This window comes from Puma concolor, chromosome A2 (assembly GCF_028749965.1).
Source record: "Puma concolor isolate L17-30 chromosome A2, mPumCon1.1.hap2, whole genome shotgun sequence".
Taxonomy (NCBI): Eukaryota; Metazoa; Chordata; class Mammalia; order Carnivora; family Felidae; genus Puma; species Puma concolor.
Window position 1 is genome coordinate 71,238,237 of NC_141668.1, and position 22,584 is coordinate 71,260,820.

At 39.1% G+C, this 22,584-nt stretch overlaps 1 protein-coding gene and 1 pseudogene across 4 annotated transcripts in view; one reads left to right on the forward strand and one right to left on the reverse strand.

Annotated features, from left to right (window-relative positions):
* The window catches only part of DYNC1I1 (dynein cytoplasmic 1 intermediate chain 1), a 321,789-nt gene that overhangs the window by 251,783 nt on the left and 47,422 nt on the right, over window positions 1-22,584 (reverse strand). For 2 of the 4 annotated variants that reach the window (XM_086695909.1, XM_086695917.1), the window contains exon 5: window positions 13,817-13,876. The exons of the other annotated variants lie outside the window; for them this stretch is intronic. In XM_086695909.1, the coding sequence (XP_086552035.1) occupies window positions 13,817-13,876 (60 nt within the window). The remainder of the gene's footprint in view (window positions 1-13,816; window positions 13,877-22,584) is intronic. 4 annotated transcript variants of the gene reach the window in all.
* LOC112866792 (large ribosomal subunit protein eL8 pseudogene) lies at window positions 7,065-7,961 on the forward strand (annotated as a pseudogene).

Here is a 22,584-nt window from a genome sequence, read left to right on the forward strand (position 1 = left end):
TTTAGATTCACTGTGACCACATTGAATAAATATAGAGGGAACCCAAACAGAAGTCCTAGAGCAGGGGCTCCCAAAGTGTGGTCCTTGACCAGCAGCCGCAGTACCGTTTGGGAACAGGTAAGAATGCAAATTCACAGGCCCCACCTGAAAACTACTGAACCAGAAACACTGCGGGCAGAGTCCAGTGATTCCAATGCCCATTAAAGCCTGAGTACCAGTGAGTTCGAAATACTGGACAGAGACTTCACCGTTTAACCATATTCACCTGGGGATCCCCGAATGTAGCCAATTCCTAGAGGATGAGGCTTTAGTCCCACTGAAAAGGGAGGAGAGGATGTCCCTGGACCAAGTTTATAAAGCTCTATGAGATGGGCCAGACACAAAGATGAACAAAGATGAAGAAGAGATAAGAGGCAGGCAAAGAGACCAGTGCAAGTCTTTCCTATATCTAAAAACTAAAGAGTCAGGCAGAGGATGCCAGAGACACTGGGCAATGAACCCTGATCCCTCACAAGCTAACTTGGCATGGTCCTAGAATGACAGAGGGCCCATATCTCCCCAGGGCTGGGGTGGGACTCCCACTAAAAGTCCTGGAAGCCTCCTCGTCAACTAATCCTGTCAATTTGGCTTAACAAGCTGGCTGAGGAAAGTTGCAAAGTTTCTTCTGAAAAGAAAGATCAGATTTTGACTAGGAATAAAAAAGTGAAGCTATCTGAAGTCTGAGAAGGTCACTGGCTGGTGCTCAGGATGTAAACGTTTCTAGTTCACCACAAGCATAGTCCAATCTACCCAGGTTCTGTCCATTTGTCCTTGGTTGGACATTCTGAATCACAAGAAGAAAACTACTCCCTTGAATGAGTGGAGACAGACCCCCATTATTTTTTATGTTTTGAGTTCAACTGATATCTATCCAACCACAGCAAGGTTAGCATGACTTTGCTAAGCTGCTTACAAAGTTTCGTTATTCAAGAAAGAGGAAAACCCCAAGTGTGACCTAAGCATTGTCTATGATGTCTACCAAAGTTGACGAAAATAATGGTTATATCCCAAATAGAAGGATTCTGTCCTATCATTAACAGCATGAGAAACATGCGCATTGCCATTGGAATTCTAATAAATATATACTATGTGGCTCCTGTTTCAAAAGTGGATGACAGTTGAAAAACTTCACTGATGTTTTTTAAGTGTTTAATACTTTAAACTTTCTTTAATACTAAAGAGAGAAAATACTTGCAAAGCAAAGCGTTATCTACCAAAATGGGATACCCTGGTCTTGTGCCTATGTTCTGAAAAGGTCTCCATTCTTTTCAAAGCCACGAGCATCAGAACTTCAGCTTCTAAAGCCAGTGCACCTGCAACCTGAAAATATGGAGACAGCCATTGTTTTGGGCCTACATGTGGAGTGTTAAAGAACACCCACTAGTTGTCAAAGAAACTACTATCTATTGCCTTTAAAAATAAAGGTGGGGTGCCTCCAAGAGACTTGGAACTCATGCAGATAAAACCCAGAACAGATATTCTCAGAGACAAGGAGTTATTCAGCCAGATGCCAAAGTAGGTCAAGGCTAAGGAATAAAAGAATGTCTTCACTGGACCCAGACTCAATCCTGCTGGGTTTTATTCCTGCATATTTGCATGTGAATATTTCATCCCATGAAACATTAATGGTGCCCCGCCAAAGAATGTTTCTAGTGCTGCTTCTAAAATTCCTTGAGGCTTCTCAAAGAAGATTTCCTAAGACAGCAAGAATGGGAATGGTTCCATTTTCCTTCTTGTCCAAACATCTTATGTGGGTATGCACAGTGTCTTTGACAACTGGCAAAGGAACCACTTCAGCCAACATCATTATCAGCAACCACACTTTTTGAAACATGACACTCTCCCAGATCCTAACAGAATAAAGAGCAGAATAAAGAGATCAAACATATACATCAAAAGGCAAATAGGAATGAAAAGTAGCAAATAATAAAAGCCAACATAAGTGATCCACACAGTAAGTGGGACAGGAGACTATAATGGGCAGATTACCATGTGCTTCAATAAATAAAGTTTCACTGAGACTAAAGGCCTGATGTGAGTCTTGAAGGATAAGATAGGTGAGTCTACTCAGGTAGAAAAGAATGACGAGGGTAACCTAGGGAGGCAGTCTTGTGCAAAAAGATCTGGAGACCAAATTCACATTTCATACCTAACAGATCAAGTTTTCAGGAAAAAAAAAAAAAAAGTTTTAAGCTGAAGAGCAATGGAAGATTAAGTTTTGAGAGGTACACTGTGAGCAGATTATTCTTAGAGGGCTTAAAATCTTGGGCTAACGAACTTGAACTTCGTGCTGTAGATAATGGGAAATTACTGAAAGTTACTGAGTAAGAAATTGACCACTGCAAAGAAACATTTCAAACTTGTTAGCATAGCAACCATGTAAAGAATGGTATCAAATCTCTTTTTGACAAGTGAGTAACCAGAGGCTGTGTGTGGGACCTTACAAGCTGAGTGTGGGGGAACCGCAAAAGGATCTATAAGCAGAGGGTGGGTGGGTTCAGTAACCAAAGAGAAAATCCAGGCAAAGCATTAATTCAAAGGAGGCAGCCAGAGACATGGTTATTGGATTTGTGACCGGCAGTCTAAGAAATGTGGAGACTTGGTCCAAGGTGATAAGAAAGCACTCAGTAGTTATGGCACAGGGAACAGAAAGGATATGCCATACTTTGGTGACTCTAGAAAAGAAATGAAGGTAGACCTTAGCAGTTTACTTGGTATGGAGGGTGAAGGAAAAGGAGCAGACTGGTGATTATTTCAAGGCCTCATGCCTTATGGGAAGAAAAGTGAATGGTGTAACTGGAAGACAGAGGAATCCACAGAAAGATATGCCTTGGGGTAAAAAATGAGTACCTCAGTGGATGAGTTTCTGGTGAAGGGTTATCCCATTGTACGAGATATAAGACCAAAGCTCAGAAAAGAAGACAAAACAGAAATTATGGCCCTGGAAGCCACCAAATGAGAGTCAGATGAGAAAATGCTGCATCCATAGAAAGAAAGAATATAGGCAGCCAAGGGCACAGAAACTCACGTAATATGAAATGACAAAGGGTAATTTGTTTTCCAAACACTGTACCATAGTATAATTAGTTGTGTCAAGGTGTGACATCTCAGGAACCGATTCCTTGCATTGGGAATGGGACACCACGTGGAGGAAAGGACGATGGGGGGCCACACAATGGAAGTGAACCTGGCAGGCAGCCCCTTACCACACTCCCTTTATCACCTATGTTCCAAGTGGGTGTTTTCCTCCAAGAACTGGAAAGCAACTTGATGGCTGACCTTTTCTGATTACCTCAAAAGAGATGAGTTTCCATTTTCTATGTTCACATTTTAAAAATCATTTGAGAGGTATTTATTTCACTTCCATGATATTTACTTCTTACTGTGCAGAGATATTAGTTTGGCAGCTAAAGTATTTTTGCTGAACAGAAGCAAATGTCAAGTCTGGCTCAGTCAACAGGCACAGCCAAAGGGTTTGCCTTGAATTTCATAACACAAGTAAATCTTGCAAATTTCCAGGATAAGAGAAAAGTCAAAATAGTCACGGTTACAATACAGCTTGGCAATATGAGTGGGGGTTCTGCTATCACGTGTCCACCTTACAAAGGAAAACTGAAAGTTCAGAATTACAAGAATAGGCAGTACAGAAGTGTGTTCTCTCCAATATTACATAAAAAACTATAATAATATAAAAATTTGGTTGAAATGGCCTTTTACTGACTTAATATTCATGAACAACCTTCTGTAGAAGTTGCAACATAAAGCTATAAATTTAAACAATTCTTTAAGTCACTTATGACCAAAGTATAAGCAGACATCCTTGCCAACTGGTCATACTCATTTTTCTGAAATGGAATAAAAAAAGAATAAAGTTTTATGAAAATCCTGCTGCTAGTGTGGAACAGAAAATATCCTCTACCTGCTTACTCAAGGTTCTTGAGAACAGAAAACAAAGACTGGCAGATAGCAAGTAGCTTCTCAAGAAATGTTTGAGGACTGGATAAATGAGTACCTTTAAGAGGTAAGTAAAGTGTTTTCTCTCTCTCGTGACTTTTAATTGAATCTGTTAAAACCAGTTTATTAAAGTTTTTCATGGGTCAAATTTTACTATATACTTACAGACTCTGAAATGCATTTTACCATTACCTTTTGATACACACAGGTTATAAGCTGCTGTTCCATATTTCAATTTCCACAGAGTGTGTGATTAGGTGTTATTAAAAAGGCAGAGATTGACAGTTCTTGAGTTCCAGCCCCGCATCGGGCTCACTGCTGTCAGCTTGGAGCCTGCTTCAGATCCTCTGTCCCCTTCTTTCTCTGCCTTTCCCCCACTCATGCTCTCTCTCTCAAAAATAAATAAAACATTTTTTAAAAAGGCAGATATTGGGGTGCCTGGGTGGCTCAGTTGGTTAAGCGTCTAACTCTTGGTTTTGGCTCAGTTCACAATCTCACAGTTTGTGGGTTCGAGCCCCACATTGGGCTCTGCACTGACAGTGTGGAGCTTGCTCAGGAATCTCTCTCTCCCTCTCCCTCTACCCTTCCCTTGCTCACATGCTCTCTCTCAAAATAGATAAATAAACTTAAAAAAAAAAAAAAAAGGCAGAGACCATCCATATGCTCAAGAAGAATACAACCCACATTTTTCTCAAGAAAATACTAGACCTTGTTACATAGGAAACTTTAAAATTAATTCAAACCAGGGATTTAAACATAATAAACAACATTTGGTAAAACTTGAAGAACAAGCAAAAAGAGGGTTACTTCATCAAACACTAATGAGGTTATTACTGTTCTGTTAGTCAAATTGAAACGATTTTAAATGTGAAAAGTCCTCTAAAACTGCCTGTCTAGATTTTCTCAAACACCTACCAGCCTCTTGAAAATACATGTTTTTCTAGTGCCTTCATAGAGCTACTTTAATTTCTATTCTTGACAGAGTGATCTCTCTATTTCTCCACAGCAGTATGGGATGGTGCCTCGTGGATTCAGGAGTTAACACTCGCCCTCTCTCTCAGCTGAGAATAAAGGAAAGGTTGAGAGGTAGGAGAGGTCACCACCTTCTACCAATGTCTCCCAAGGATAGAAGGCATCCCTAAGTGCCTCCTTCAGGAAGGAGCAGCCACATCCCTCACAGCAGGTTTCTTCTCATTCTCACTTTGTTCCAAATATTTTTAAAAACCTACCAAGAGTTTAATATACAATGACACAGAGGACATACGGTTGTGAGGCTCCAATATAATCAGAAGGTACTAAATATTCCTATATGTTATTGGCTTTAACAATTTTGAGTGATGGGCCACAAAAGACCCTTATTGCTTATTGATATCTACTTGTCGTTGAGAATCTTTGCTTCCCTCTCCCCTTGTGCTGACTCAGCACATCTCCCTAAATACTGACAATCTCATGGTGGCATCTGTACTTATGTTTCCTACATAAAAGAACAAAAAATATTTAAAATATAATCCCTCTCTCAAACTTCCCCATCGCAACCCCAAATTTCACTTCCCAGTTTATGCAGATTTGTTTCTATACAGTGATCTTTTAATTGACTCTTTTTATCCTATTATTTCACTTTCTACTTCTATCATCTTCAATTCACTTAATTTATTGTAATAGCATAAGAAAGCAAAGCATTTTTGGTACTTTCATAAGTATTTGGTTAAAAAACAAATGGGTCAAATTTATTTTCTCATTTTATTTGGAATTTTCTTAAAGCTTTCTTTTTCCTAAATGTCATATTATCTCCCTTATTTGTCCACGATGCCATTTTCTTTACTGATCACATAGATAACATACAAATCAGAATCAAGTGACACAATATTTGTGCTGCTAGCCAGGTTGGAGTGATAGAAAACAGATTTATTCTAAAAAAAAAAAAAAAAGAAGACAGCAGTTTGAATGAAACAATGGTTTGTAAGATACTGGGGGTCAAGCAATGATGGACACTAATATATGAAAGAGGGAAACAAAAGATGAGTCCAATAACTGCCCCAGCTTACTGCATTCAGAGAGTTCTCAGGCCATGGTGCAGGGAAGTAATCCAGGTGAAATCTAGCAGACTCCCTAAGTTAAGGAGACAACTGAGAGTCTAGGGATACCAAGGCAGTTAGAATTCACAGGACAGAATAATAGAAAGGAATACTACAAAAAGAGAAAACTCAAAAGATCTTCAAAGGGTTTCCCTTGAGGATTCAGCTTAGTGCTAATATAGTGCAAGTATGTGAGGAAATCATCTGAGGCCAAGGAAAGAACTACCTGAAAAAATTAAAGGTAACAGTTCTGGGCACTCACACAGTTAGTGCCTGTTCCCACCGACTAGGCTAGAAAACCTCAAGATTTATGGGTCATTGTGTACAGTGCAGGAATTAATTAGCCCCAGGTTGAGCACTGCATCAATCCCAACTAAGAAATCTTAAAAATAGGACTTGAAAGGATCAAACTGTTTCCAAGTGAATTAACTGTATCTTAGAACAAATCTCAAGAAGATTTCTATAAATTCAGATATAGACAATACCTAACAAACTAATATTCACAATGTCTGACATAACCAAAAATCAGCAGATCTACAAAGAAACAGGAAAAAAGGACTATAATGAAAAGATATGTCAATCAATTGCAACTGACCCAGAACTAAGACAGATTAACACTGTACTTCAAGTGTTCAAAAAGTTAAGTAGAAACATGTAAGATTTCTCCTTTTAAATTTATTTATTTATTTTGAGAGAGACAACCAGCACAGAGTTCAATCGAGGGCTCAAACCCACGAACCATGAGATCATGACCTGAGCTGAAGTCAAGAGTGGGAGGCTTAACCGACTGAGATACCCAGGGGCCCCACGCATATAAGATTTCTTTAGAAGACCCAAACTGAACTTCTAGAAGGAAAATTACAATGTATGAAATTAAAAAGTCATTGAGTACTTTTTTTTTTGAAATACTAGAAACCACAAAATAAAAGATTAGTGAACATACACACACATACAAACAATGGAAATTATCCTAAAAAAACACAGATCCCCTTTCTCTCTCCTCCAGCTATCCAAGATGCCGAAAGGAAAGAAGGCCAAGGGGAAGAAGGTAGCCCCAACCCCTGCTATTGTGAAGAAGCAGGAGGCCTAGAAGGTAGTCAATCCCTTGTTTGAGAAAAAGCCCGAGAATTTTGTCATTGGACAGGACATCCAGCCCAAAAGAGACCTCATGCACTTTGTCAAATGGCCCTACTACATGCAGCTGCAGCGGCAAAAGGTTATTCTCTGTACGTCTAAAAGGGCTTCCTGTGATTAACCAGTTCACCCAGACCTTGGACCACCAAACAGCTATTCAACTGCTAAAGCTGGCCCACAAATACAGACCGGAGACCAAGCAAGGAAAGAAGCAGAGATTGCTGGCCCAGACTTACAAGCTGCCGGCAAAGGGAATGTCCCCATTAAAAGGCCACCTGTCCTTCGAGCTGGGGTTAATTCTGTCACCACCTTGGTGGAAAACAAGAAGGCTCAGCTGGTAGTGATTGCACATGATGTGGATCCTATTGAGCTGGCTGTCTTTCTGCCTGCCCTGTGTCATAAGATGGAGGTTCCCTAATGTATCATCAAGCAGAAGGCCAGTCTGGGGCACCTGGTCCACAGGATGACCTGCACCACTGTCACCTTCACACAGGTTAACTCAGAAGACAGAGGAGCTCTGGCTAAGCTGGGGAAGCCATCAGGTCCAATTATAATGACAGACACGATGAGATCCGCCGCCACTGGGGAGGCAATGTCCTGGGTCCAAAGTCGGCGGCTCGCATTGCCAAGTTGGAAAAGGCAAAGGCTAAAGAACTGACCGCCAAACTGAGCTAAGTGAACGCTGTTGAATTTTCTGTACATCAAAGTAATAAAAGGCTCTCTCTCAGCCCGTGTCAATTGGCAAACACCAAACCAAACCAAAACAAACAACAGACACAGATAGAAAAGAAAAATAAGTAAATAAAGCAATTTAACCATGGAAAATTTTCAACTAAACTAATATACATGTGATTTGAGTTCCCAGAGGAGCAGAAGGAACAGAAGAAAATATATGCAAAAATAATGGTCAAGTTTTTCCAAATTTGTTGAAAACTCTAAACCCAATGATCCAAAGACTCTCAGTGAACCCAAGCACATAAAACATGGAGAAAACTTTACCAAGGTACATGGTAATCAAATTGCTCAAAATTAGTGAACTTCTGCCTTAACAGAAGACCTTTGCTTTAAGAAATGTTAAAGGATATCCACCAGGCAGAAGTAAAATTATACCAGGTGGAAATACGGATCTATACAAAGGAATGATAAACATCAGAAAAGTATTTAATACATGAGTAAATATATAAGATATTTTTTCTTAATATTTTATTTTCAGTGATAATTGGCTACTTACACAAAAATAAAAATAAGGCAGTGTATGCTTTATAACAGAATTAAAAACAAAATGTATGATAACAATACCACGAAAATCAAGAAGTTAAATATAAATGTAAACATATTAAGAAGTTCTTGTACTATACAGGAAGTGGAACAATATCATTTGAAGGTAGATCGTGATAGATTAAAGATATACATTATAAATACTAAAGCAACCACTAAAATAATAAAGCAAAGAGATACAGCTAATAAGTCAAGAAAAAGTTAAAATAGAATAATAAAAAATTCAATAATACAAAAGGAAGCACCAAAAATAATAATAAAAAGAAAGAAGAATACATAGGACAAATAGAGAATAAATATCAGTATTACAGATTCAAGCCCAACCATATCAATAATTACATTAAATGCGAATAGTGCAAATATCCCAATTAAAAGACAGAAACTATTAGAACAGATAAAAATATAACACCCAATTACATGTTGCCTATAAGAAATGTACTTTTAATGTAAAGAAACAAATAAAAGTAAAAGTTAAAGAGTGAAAAAAGATATACCATGCTAACACTAATCAAAAGAAAGCTAGAGTGGCTAATATTAATGTCACACAAAGGAGATTTGGAGCAAAATATATTACTAAGGACAAAGAAGTTCATTTCATAATGATAAAGACATCAATTTATCGAGAGACATAAGAATCTTAAACATTTCTGCACCTAATACAATATTTCAAAATACATGAAGCACAATCTGACAGAATTGCAAGAAATAGGAAATCTCAAAACTGTAGTTAGAAATTTCACCCCTCTAGCAATAATTGACAGAGCCAACAAACAGAACATTAGCAAAAGATACTGAAGACTGAAACAACATAATCAACCAATTTGACCTAACTGACATTTATAGAACATTTATGGAACAACAGCACAACACATCCTTTTCAAGGGCACATAGGACATTTACTAAAACAGATCATACTATGGACCATAAACTAAGTCTGGACAAATTAAAAGGACACAAATAGTACAAAATATGTTTTGTAACCAAAAAATAATTTAATTAGAAATCAATAACATAAAGATCTCTGGAAAAACCCCAAATATGTGGAAACTAAATAACACACTTCCAAATAGCTCATCACTTAAAGATGAAGTAAAAAGGGGAAACTGGAAAGTATTTTGAATTCAATGAGAATGATTGAAATATATCAAAATTTGCAAGATGCAGTAAGGGGAATTTTATAGCACTACATACCTATATTAGAAACGAAGAAAAGTCTCGGGGTGCCTGGGTGGCTCAATTGGTTAAGCATCTGACTCTTGATTTCAGTTCAGGTCATGATCTCACAGTTTTGAGATTGAGCCTGCACCAGGGGTTGGGATTCTCTCTCTCTCCCTCTCCTGACCCTCCCCCATTTGCACTTTCTCTCTCTCAAAATAAATAAACGTTAAAAAAAAAAATGAAGAATGATCTCAAGTCAATGACCTCTGCTTCTACTTTAAGAAACTAGAAGAGGAAAAGCATATTAAACATAAAGTAAGCAAAAGAAGTATCAGAGTAGAAATTGGTGAAATAGAAAATAGAAAAATAAAGAAAATCAATGAATCCAAATGCTGGTTCTTTGAGAAGATCAATAAAATTGATAAACCTCTAGCCATACTTACCAGAAGACAAAGATATAAGACAAAATTTGCCAATATCAAGAATGAGACAGGTGACTATATCTACAGATTCTGTAGCTATAGAGTAAAGAGATAATAAGAGAATAAGTGAATACATATACAAAATAAGATAATAACAGAATACATATACAATTTTAGGCCAATAAAGTTGCCAATGGAGATGAAACGGACATATTACTTCAAAGATACAAACTGCCAAAGCTCATTCAGAAAAATACAGATTTCCTCAATAGCTCCACCACTATTAAAATTATTGAATTTGTTTTTTATTTTTTATTTTTTTCAACGTTTATTTATTTTTGGGACAGAGAGAGACAGAGCATGAACGAGGGAGGGGCAGAGAGAGAGGGAGACACAGAATCGGAAACAGGCTCCAGGCTCTGAGCCATCAGCACAGAGCCTGACACGGGGCTCGAACTCACGGACTGCGAGATCGTGACCTGGCTGAAGTCGGACGCTCAACCGACTGCGCCACCCAGGCGCCCCTGAATTTGTTTTTTAAATAGTCCCCACAATAAAATCCCAAACTCAAACCATTGCATAGACAATTGTATTCTACCACCTATTTAAGGAATCCTTGATATTAAAATTATGTCACCAAAAGCATGATCCATAAAAGATCAAATTTGTAAATTGGAATTTGTCAAAATTAAACAGGTTTGTTTTCTTAAAGACACTGTTAAGAGAATAAAAAAGACAAGTCACAAGTGGGGAGAAAATATTTACAAACTACACATCGAATGAAGGATTGTATCCCAAATATATAAAGAACTCTCAAAACTCCATGATAAGAAAACAACCCAATTCATAAACAATAAGGGCAAATGATTCTAGCAGACATTTCATCAAAGAAGATATTCATGTGGCAAATAAACACATAAAGAGATATTCAACACCATTGTCACTAGGGAAACGCAAATTAAAACCACAGTGAGATACCACTGCACTCCTCTAATAGTGTTTAAAAAAATTAATATTTTTAAAAATCCAAGTCAAGTGTTGTCAAGAATCGGGAGGGATTGAGGGCTTCATGCACTGCTGGTGAGAATGTATCCTGATAAAACCGCTTTGAAAATACCTTGACAGTCTCTTAAGTTAAATGTACATGCACTATATGATCCAGCCATTCAATTTGGTGACATTTGCCCAAAAGAAATGAAAATATATGTCTATAAAATGATCTGTACATGAATGCTCATCAGTTTTATTTGTAATGGGCAAAAAAAAACCCTGGAAACAACTCAAATGTACATCAAAGTGACTGGATAAACAAACTGGCATATCCAGATGAGGACTACTCAGCAATAGCAACGAATGAACTACTGATACATCTCACGTGAATCAGTGTCAAAATAGTTATTCTGCATGAAAGAAGTCAGTCAAAAGAGTGCCTATCACATGGTTTCATTCATATGATATTCTAGGAAATATAAACGAACGTATAGTGACAGAAAGAAAACCAGTTGTTTGTTTTGAAGGTTGGGAGGAAGCAGGATGAGGGTTAAAAGGGCTGTGAGGAAACTTTTGGGGATGATGAATCTGTTTACCATCTTTGTTGTGGTGATGGTTTCATAAAATGTGTACACCTGTTAAAACTTACCAATCTGAATAAATGTGTGCAGGGTTTTTTGTTGTTGTTGTTGTTGTTAATTATACTTCAATAAAGCTGTTTAAAAAAATCAAGTGAATGTCAACTATCCTTCGATTAAAAAAAACAAAGGGACAGGGCAAGCCATGGACTATGGTCAACCCCATGCCAAGCATCAAGAAGAGGAAATAAAATCTCCAGGAAAATCTTGTTGCCAGAAGTATATTCCATAAAACTGTGTATGAGAGAAAGACTGCCCTACACCGACTGTCAGAAAAGGGAAATTTTCACTAATCAGTATTTGAAATTGTAACTTGGCTAAAATCATCTCTTCTCTCAAATAGTCTGAATGCTCCTTACAAACTCTCTACGACCAACCACTCAGCGAACAGAAAATCTCATTTCTCATCTTTCTCTGACTCACTGGGCCTGCTCTGAAGTAAAATGTGACAGGCAAGGTGGGAGCCACAGATACGCCACCTCCCCAGAGTAAGTCACAAGTTTTAATCTGCATAGTCAACTGAGTTTTAGCTTAGAAAACACATATAAATGGGAAAATTCCCAACTGTTCCACATCAGCAAGTGTAATTTAGCAATGCCACAATCTGTCTAAAAATCTGTTAATTTAAGCGCATCGGGTAGAGTCTGTGCCAGTTCCATCCTCTATTTTTTTTTTAAACACAATGAAATATTGAAGGATTGCACTCTGAAATTCCCCTGAATTGTAACATGCTATATCTTCATGTTTCTGTGCTTGATTTAAGCCACATTTCTTGGTCATTCAAATAATAAAAATTGAAATATGACATACAATACACTACAAAATTAAATAGCCAAGAATTTAGTAATGTTGAAAAAGTGTTTTTGGTTAGTTACCTGAAGTGTTGGGATATTTCTTTGGTTTAGCAGGCTTGTGGGTTTTCTGAGAATTCTTGCATACAAAGGGACACGGGCAGATGGCATTTAATCTAACACCCAGCCAGCCCTTCAACCTCCCGGGACACCTACAGCAGGCACTGACATTGATAGAAACCCACAGATACATGCCCAGGAATCTCAGGAATTCAAAATAAATAATAAATAAACAAGTAAATAAATTTTATGGGGTTAAATTTAGAAAAAAATGATAATTTTATAAAATACTGTAATAACGTGTGCTATTCACATATGGAGGGGCCGAGTGGCATATTTGGTAAATGTTTGTTAACTGGCTTGAGGGAAAGGGGGCAAGCCCTGGTTTGTAGCATTTGCCAATTTTTATAGTGTAAATCCTTCCACCATGGCTGATTTCACTGAATGCAAAGTTGGGAAGAGAAACACACAGGCTGGCTGTCCTGAGCTTGAGCAAGAGCTGGTATAAGCACCCCTCTGGAAATACCTCATGCATCACTATGGCTAACTCCAGTCCCACAAGAGAAATAAATTCAGTTTCTAGGATATGCTTGTGTGTTTTTTCCTTTGGGGATGAGTTTTCCATTCTGAAGCTATCTTTTAACCTGTGACAGTACAGTTCCATCTGGGAAAAAAAAAAAAAAAAAAAAGATCTTTCCAATGTAGGAGATATTATCCATCAATATTTGAGATTTCTTAATATTGAGAAATTGAACAAATTTGCTTTTTCTTTAACAGGAATCTTTATATGTTCAAACTTAATTCGAAATAAATGCTTCCTGTGAGTCCCCAAAAAAGTGAAAAGGAAAGGAAACACACAAGACAGGACATTTTCATATCAATTTGAGACAAAAATTAACCCTAAGGAAATTTGTTAGTAGAAGCAAAGGATGGTAAGGGTATCCTCAAATGTATCTCCTCCCACAGAATACTTGCGCCCCACCTTGAAGCAGAGGGGTGGGTGTACGTTTATATTTTTGTTTTAGAAGAGTGTTGTTTTGCAGTGATAGGAATTAAGGAGACATCAAAAGCCACCTTTTTGTGGTGTTTTCCACAAAGAGGGACTTTCTTCAGAGCTTAACTTTATAAGGAAAACTAACAGAAGGAAATAAACTTCTCCAACTGGAAGTTCAACAAAAGGGGGGAAAAAAAAAACATGAGCAAACAACAGCTCCAGCATTTCAACACAACTATAGCAAAGAAATCATAAAAGGAGTAACAAAAGAGCAGACATATACCCAAGTTCTGAGTCTGACTGCAGCTGGAGCACTGAGGGGTCTGTGTCCCACTGCAGGGTCCTAATCGTGCAGCACAAAGGAAAAAGAACACAGAGAATTAACAAAAGGGGAGGGAAACAAACCAAACCAAACCATGTCATTCATCAAGGCAATGGCATCTACAGCACATACACAGAACATCTCCCCGCTTCTCCACCCCGCTCCGGCCCCAGGTTCAAGGGAGACCCCATGAATATCAAGTGACCAGAGAAAGTGAAGAGCAGTCCTTTCCTTTGAACATCTGTTTGATACTGGAAGTTATGCTTGTTTTCATGAAAGGAAGCCTTGAGCTAAATACTGACACTCTACCCACATCCCCACCCCTTTTTAGTTGGTTCTGCTTTTTACTCAAGCCTGACTGATTTGATCATGGAAACTGGTTCATGTTTCTCTGAAACCCTGGAGCCCATCTACACCTGGGAACACGGAGCATCTCCCTTGTGGAGAAGAGACCAAAGGCAAGGCTGCAGGGGGGCCAGAGCAGGAGCGTCTGGTGAGGTCAGACCAGATGGAGGCTGACTTCCAGGCCTGCTGAACTGCTGGCTTCCTCAAGTCAGTTACTGCAAGTATAATGCATTGGATTTAGAGGCTCACGAGTATTTTGGTGTTCCACTGAGATGATCACCAGCAATAACACTTGTCTCTATGATACCGGCGTATCATATCTTTTAAATATTTCACAAGAGACAGCACAAATTATCAACAGTTACCAAGGCATTCAGTTTTTCTTATTATTTCTCCTTCAAAATGAAAAGGGATGGGGAACCTGGGTGGCTCAGTCAGTTAAGAATCTGACTCTTTTTCACATTTCCGCTCAGGTCATGAACTCAGGGTTCCTGAGATCCAGCTGGACGTCAGGCTCTGCACTGACTGTGTGCAGAACCTACTTGGGATCCTCTCTCTCCCTTTCTCTCTGCCCTTCCCCCGCTCATGCTTCTCTTTCTCTCTCCCAAAATAAATAAACATTTTAAAAAATATATAAAAAAAATAAAAGGGGATAGATAGTTCTTCTATAAACTGAGTGCACACAAGAACCTTTCTCAAACCCCATTACCTTTTGCTTAATCTAAGTGTGGCCCACAGACCAGGATCGGCAGCATCTCTGGGAGTTTGTTGGAAATGCAGACTCACGTCTCACCCCAGACTCACTGACTGCACACTACCATTTAATAAGGTCCCAAGCCATTTGCAGGCCCCTTAAAGTTTGAGAAACCCTGCTCAGTTTCCTGGTCTCTAAAGACTTACCATGGCCTATGAGACAATTTAGTTTTAAGCTGACCTGGCCTATGGGAATCTTCCAAACATGTTTAACCACTGTCTCCCACTCACTGTGTCCTCTTTGATATTCTTCCCCTTAAGAGCTGTATGTCTTCCCTCAAATGCCACCTGCTCAGAGAGGATTTCCTTCTCTCACTACCTTGTAGCACTTCCTTGTCAGTCTTCATCCCTGTCCCTTACACCATTTTCCTTTCTTCATAACATCCATGGCTTTATTATGCATCAGTGTATTTATTACTGTTGGCTATTTCATCTAGATGTGAGCCTTATAATAGGTGGGGGTGGCTGGGTGGGTGGGCTATATCCCTAGATTATAGAGATATGCCTAGAAAAGTGCCTGGCATACATACTTACATAATACAATATTAGTTGAATGCATGAATGAGTGGATGGATGATCTCCCTCTGGTTTTCTACAGGGATTACATGCAATTATACCTATAAAGCTCAAAGTAACTATTTGGTAAACAGTAGTTATTCTTATTACTACCACATTCACTGTATCTACTACAGATATTTCTTTGAGTCAATATCCTACCTATAGGCTCCTCCTGCAAAGGTAACAGATGCAGAGTCACAGCTTTCCTTACCAGCTCTGGCTGTGCTCTTGTCCTCTTACCTGGATGTTCTGAAACATCACAACTAAAATCCAGTGAGAATACTAATCAGCCACTGTTTCTTAGACCAGTGCTTCTCAACTTTCAGTGCACATACACTTACCTGAGAATACTGTTGAAATGCAGATTCTGATTTAGTAGGTCTGTGACATTTCTAACAGGCTCCAGGGGACATAGATGTTACCAGTCTGTAAGACCACACTTTGAGTAGCAAAGTCTTGACTTAGATCAGTGGGTTTTCAAACTCTGACAAGGATCAGAATGATATGGAGGGCTTACAAAACTACAGAATGCTGATCTCCAACCCCAGAAATTCTGATTCAGTAGGTCTGGGGTGGGGCCTGAGAAGTTGTACTCTAACAAATTCCCAGGTAATGCTTATAGCTGACCCTGGAACCACCTTTAGAGAATGACGGGGCTAGACTACTGCTTTCATTCGTCAGCAGACAGAAAGCATCGTAGATCCTCAAATATGTCAGCCTCTAAACCTGTGATTAACTCAAACCTGGCCTAAGGCCCAGGCCACTTTCAGACCAATTAAATCAGAATGTGCAGGGTGAGATCCAAGCATCTGTATTTCTGAAAACTCTCCAGGTGATTCTAATGTGCAGCCAGGGGTGAGAACCCCTGGTCTGGACTCTTTCTCTGCTCGAGAAATGCAGCCTTTTCAGGTTCTGGACACTGATTCCTTCACCTGTTTCAAATGGTGGAAGTAACAGAATCTGTTACAGTGATTCATATTTGCTAATCATGTATCCCTGGAAATCAAACCGCTTATCTTTAAGGGCATTTCTTTGGCTATAGACAGAACAGCAGCCACTGGCTCTGGCTGACTGTGAGAAGCATTCCCCTATAAGGGGTCAGCTACTTGGCCCTCAATTTGCCTTGAGGTTCCTTACAGGATGACCTTTTTTGATCTTTTCACTTGTCCCAGGCAGGTGAAGAATGCAGCCGCTCCCAGGTGGTCTGGCTGTCCTGTTACTTATCTGACAGCTCATCTGTACTCACTGTATCCTTAAGAGGTAAAAATGATGATTCCATCAGAACCACTCAAAAAAGTCTACAGGTCAGCAGTCTGGAGTTTGCCTTTACTCAGGCAGAACAACAAGGGCTGGTCTATGTATCAAACCCACAGCGGTCCTGCCCCACAGTCACACATATATTATTTAGTAAAAGAAACCATAGTCATCGTCAGTAATGAGCAGTGGGATAGGGAGTCAAGCCAAGGATGCTACCAGGTGTGCCTCTTTTATTTTCTTCTCATTTTCCCATTATTATCTGTGGGGTGGTCAGACTTGCACAGAATGCACTCTCTCTTTGTAAAAGAACTTAAAGCCAATACATTAAATGGGCAAAGGTTGTCTCTGTCTCCATGAGTAGCCTAGACATGTGTATGAAACGTGGGCTGAATTCCTTCTGTGCAAGCTTGCAGAACTTCTCCATAGATGGCAGGACCTTGGAGAGGGCCACGCCTGGTTCTCTGGGTGAGAGATTTGTGTTTGGGATGTGACTGTACTGTGCATCCTGACGGAGCTCTCTGTCCTCAGCAAAATGAAGATGCTGGCCTAGAGACCATTTAAAGGTTTTTTGTTCTGTTTTGTTTCTGCCTAATCTTTTAAATCATTGGATGGTTATTAAACTGCCTTTCAGTTCTCTCTTCTCCAATTGGTACCGTTTTTATAACCAATTGACACAGACCTTACTTCCCGATCATCTTCATATCAAGTTAGTGTATCACTGAAAATAAAATGATGGTTTCCCCACAGCTTCTTGGGTAGTGTGAAATCTTGCCAGGTAGCTTATTTTTTTAAATGAGGAAGTAGTGAAATTGTAAGTAAACAAACATTTGTGAACCTCATGTACTACCCCAAAATATTGTGATATAGAAATCACCCTGCTTAGTAGAGTAATTGGTTCTAGTCAGTCATTTTTGGGATGGACCAATCAATGCATGCAGGGAGAGGATATTTTTGACAAGAGCATTCATTTTCTTATTCAATAAATATCTATTAAAGGCCTAACGTATAAAATACTATGAAAGAGGATGAAAAGAATTCTCAAGAAAACTACAACTCTTATAGAGAGATAAAACATGTATAAATAGTTTGGTAGAACTAGGCAGAAAGTAAAACATGCCATATAAGCCACAGATATGGTGTGGGACACGCATGGGACTTGCACTTAAGAATCTTACATTTTAGTGAAGGAATGAGACGTATGAATGTTTGTACTTAATGATATAATGATAACATAGACACAAAAAAGAAAGTAGTTGTCATTACTTGCCCAGGCCTGGCACAGTTTAAAGTTTCAATAAATGTTAGCTGAAAAAATAAATCAATGCCACAAGAAAGATGAATAATAATGACAGCTATCATTTCCTTTCAGTGAGTGTTTACTCTGTGCCAGCCTACCGGGCATTGGACTCTACTCATTATCCTTTGGAAGCCAGAGAAGAGGAACACTCTCCCTCTAAAAAGATCAAAGATTCCATTTGACCTGGTTTTGGAAGGACGGGGTTAGGATTTGGATGTAACAGACTCATTTTCATCAGTGCCTAGTTTATTGGGTTTAAGCAGTTGACACGGTTTACTAGGTCTAATAAGAGCCTGTTATATTTTAGGTGTCAATTTACCAATTTATCATGAGAACAATAACTGCCAGGCAGAGCAATTACACACACTGGATGGAGTCTTCTCTCCTTGAAGGCCAGCATCCTGAGAAGCCAGATGACCAGTAGTGTGTTTGGGATTAGAGAAAGTGAAGCTGAATGTTTTACTACTACAGCTTTTCCCTGCCCTACCCACACCCCCACCCACTGCCCCACATCATGTCTGCCTCTTTCCACAAAACAAGACATACTCCCACTCAGTGTTCTCAGAGTCTCCCTTTTCACCCAGTTATGGGATGCCCAAGTAAACCCTTTCTGATTGATGAAATCTTTCTTTAACTATGTCTGTTAGATTTTGTCTTCTGTTCCTATTTGGAAAACCATCCTGGCATTATTTGTTTGTTCATTTTTAAGAGCTGCATTTGTCTGCATTCATTAGGTTTAGGTTATTTCTTAGATTAACTCTCTCTCTGAGGATCTAAGAGAAGATTTCTGATCTTTCATGGAGAACCTGATGTTTGCACAGATTCAGAATAACCCATAATTCTCTGCCTACTCTGGACTAAGGGGCACTGTCATGGTTTTATGGTCCCACAGTTAGATTGGCAGTTTGAGACCTTTCCCAACTTTGTTTCAAACTACTACGTACAGAAGCTTCTTACCTCATGGAAAGTAATCATTCACTTCTCGACCCTATACGTGCCAGACAATGTAGCCTCTGGCATCTCATCTCAAAAAGCCTACCATGTAACATTTAGTTTACAATTTGGGAGACAAGGTGTTTTTCAATACATTTTTTTAAAAAAATTGACAAAATGTCAAAATTCTTCAAATTAGCAGTGACCTATTCAGAGACTAACAGAACTTTATATTTTAAACTTTCTACCAATTCATCAGTAACTTCTTATAAAATTCTCCCTCCATTGGTCCAATTTTATTTGCTCAGTTTTGGTTTATTAGATAGAAGTAAAAGTTCAAAAACAAAACAAAACGACAATCATCCCTGGCCATTTGTTCAAAGTATAATTTAGGAGTGGAACACATGAAGTCTGTATTGCATATACCTTGCTCTCTGATGAGTGTGTAACTTCTCCCTGTTCAGCTTTCACCAACAGCAAGTTGCTGGTTTCCATTCTTCTTCCCATCTTTATTAAACCCCTGAGTAGAAAGCCTTGAAATTCTTCCCTAAAGAGTGTCTTTGCTTTGGCCTTTTCTTTGGTTGTAAGAAACTAATGACTGATAAATATTTGGAAGCCAGTAGTTAAGAATTCTGTCATTTGTCATGCTAACACTCAACTTGCATACACTTCTGGTGGCATTTAAAATCAGTTGAATTCTTTTGAATAGCAGCATGCCAGTGTGTAGCAATAACAATTAACACAGAATTATTCTGGACTTGTTTTACTTCCAGAAACTCAACCTATGGAAACAAAACATGATAAGCAATAATAAAAACAAAATTGATGCTGATGGTGATGGGATGGTGGTGATGGTGATGATGATGACAACCTCCAAATCATCAAATCCCATGGCCAGTTTTGGCATCCCTACAAAGCCAAGCACTCCCCAATCAGGGGTACTCCTTCCCTCACCTCTGTACCCTAACCCTAGGTCATCCCATCCATGTCTATTGACCTTCTGCAAAAAATAACCACAAAGTCCTCATCACCGTTGAGCTCCAAGTCCACTTTTTCACATGCCTTTTGGAGATACTCATATGCACACCAGAGCCATTTCACCCTTCGCGTCTCATCTGTCTTTTGTTTCCTTTTCCACTCCACAACCCTTGTTTAGGCCTTCAAGGCTTTATATCAGACCAATACTTCCCCACCAATCCTCAGAGTTGAAGGCTTTATAAAATTACAGTGTCCCAGGCCTCACCTAGACCTGCAGTTCAGGTACCTGTGTTTGTAACAACTTCCCAAGTGGATTCAATAAACAGCCACTAGGAATGGGAGGCAGGGACTGCAACTATCACAAAGGTCATCTTTTTTTTCCAGACTCAGCTCCTTAACATGCATTCTACTTCCCATACTCCCCAGCCCTTTTCCTTTGTGTACGCATTTCCACCATCTGGAATGCCCTTTCTCCCAACTCGACTTGTCCAAAGCATATGCATTCTGTAAGGCTCAGCTCAAATGCCATGCTCTCTAAATATATTTGTCCTCAATAACCTCGTAACCTCATTCAGAAATAACTTGTCTCTCTGGGACAGAAATAGAGAAACACTTGGGCTTCTTATTTTGCAGTTCTCTTTGATAATCTACAGACCAAAACCTGGATTGAAGACCACATCTGAGGATGACTTACAGGAAATAATGAGCACTGTTACAAAGCCCAAAGGTATCAGCATCAAGCCAAACACACTGATAGTCCCCACTCTGACTTTTTGCCCTGACTCCAGTGGCTGGATTTCTGCCTTGCTTCTGTGACAAAGTCCCCACCTTATACCTCAATCCTATAACCACTGCCAGTAGTTCTCCTTCAGCAAAGTCCACCTTCAAGCAACTTGTCCAGCGACCTTCAGCTATCCTGCTGTTACCTCTGTCTTCATCACTCTTCTTGTCCTGCACCCATCCCACCCAATATTTTGCAAGCTGAGCCTGTGCATAAGTATGTGCACATAGACACACACACACACACACACACACACACACACACACACAAACACACATACACACAAGTCAGTAAATATTTACCAAGTACCTAGTATGTGTCAAGACTCTATGTAGGGTAGTAATGAAGCAAAATCACTTGTCCCAAATGAATATACTACAAATTAATTATAGATGATTTAGGAATAATGGTTTATGACATCACTGCTCATCTCTATGAGTACAAATATTTGAGAGCTGTAATTACATAGCAATATATTCTTAGATGGCTTCAAATTAAACCTGTCAATTTACTGGAAACAGCCTCCTTACAAGTGAGAAAATTCTTTCTCTTTATCTCCCTTGCAGGTCTAACATTTACTGTGTATCTTTCACACAATAAATTCTTAACTATTTAGTGAATGAGTAGATCTGTTCTTGCCTTTTCTGTCAATGGGTGGGAGGAGTGAGGGCAAGTTGATTCCCAAAGAAATAGTTTTTACTTTCTTTACCAGAAAAGGAAAGAATAAAACAGGGCATGTCTGGCCTAACACCGTTGATGTTTCCCAAGCTGAGAGCTGTGATGAGAATACAAAGAAGGCCAGCTATCTTCTCTGCCAAATGAACTCAGCAAACTTTATTTAGTCCCTGAAGCCACTGCACTGGACCTCAACTTCTCCCACACATTCTTCCTTTTCTAAGGTGGAGCGACAGCTCGAGGGCAGAATACCGAACTCCCCTGAATCCCAGAGTCTCTGAACTCCTGTTCCACATGTCATCTCTGTCAAACAAATCACTAGTCACTAATCAGATAAAGAAAACAATTTGGGCCAGTGTGAGCATAATGCCAAATAGAAAGCCTCCAGTCAGTGTCACCCCCAAACACCTATTTTTCTAAGTGCCATTTCCAAAGGTAATGCACTGAATAATAAGAACGTTTAAAAACCTGGAATATCACTCAATCTGTCACTGTCCTTAACATGATGTCAATTAATTAAGGATGGCATTTAAATAATGTGTTCACATTTTACTTTCCAACTCCAACTATTTCCTTATGTGGGATTGGCAATGATGATGATAAAGATCTTCTGATATCAGAAAGAAGACTGAGACAGTGAGATACATACTTATATTGGGTCCTTTAAAAAGTATTTTTCTTAGTTTACTGTGTGAGAATCTTTCCTCTGTTGGCTACCGAACACTGAGCTCTGCTACAGGCCACACCAAAGCCATGCAGGAAGCCCATCTGAGCTGGTTTCAAGAAGAAACTTAAGACTTCTCATCACAGAGCGAGGACATGTCTTTCCACATCTTTCATGGAGGCTCTGCTGTCAAGCAAGCAGTTTTTCTACGAGAAAGCTCAGCAACCCGTTGCTTGCTGTGTTACTGGGACCATAATGTGTATGCTTTTATAGTACATTCTCCTCAAGACAAAACAGTAAGATATCACAAATGCTTCATCCATTCACGTGCTACATAAAAAGAAAATCATAAGGTGTGCCTTTTATTTTAATTTCCAAAGAGACTGAATTCTAACCAGCCTTGAGTCAGTGATATTGGTCTCCCTGAAGTGCAACTAACTGGTGGCATTCTATCAACTTTTTCTTACATAACGGTAATTTAAAAAATT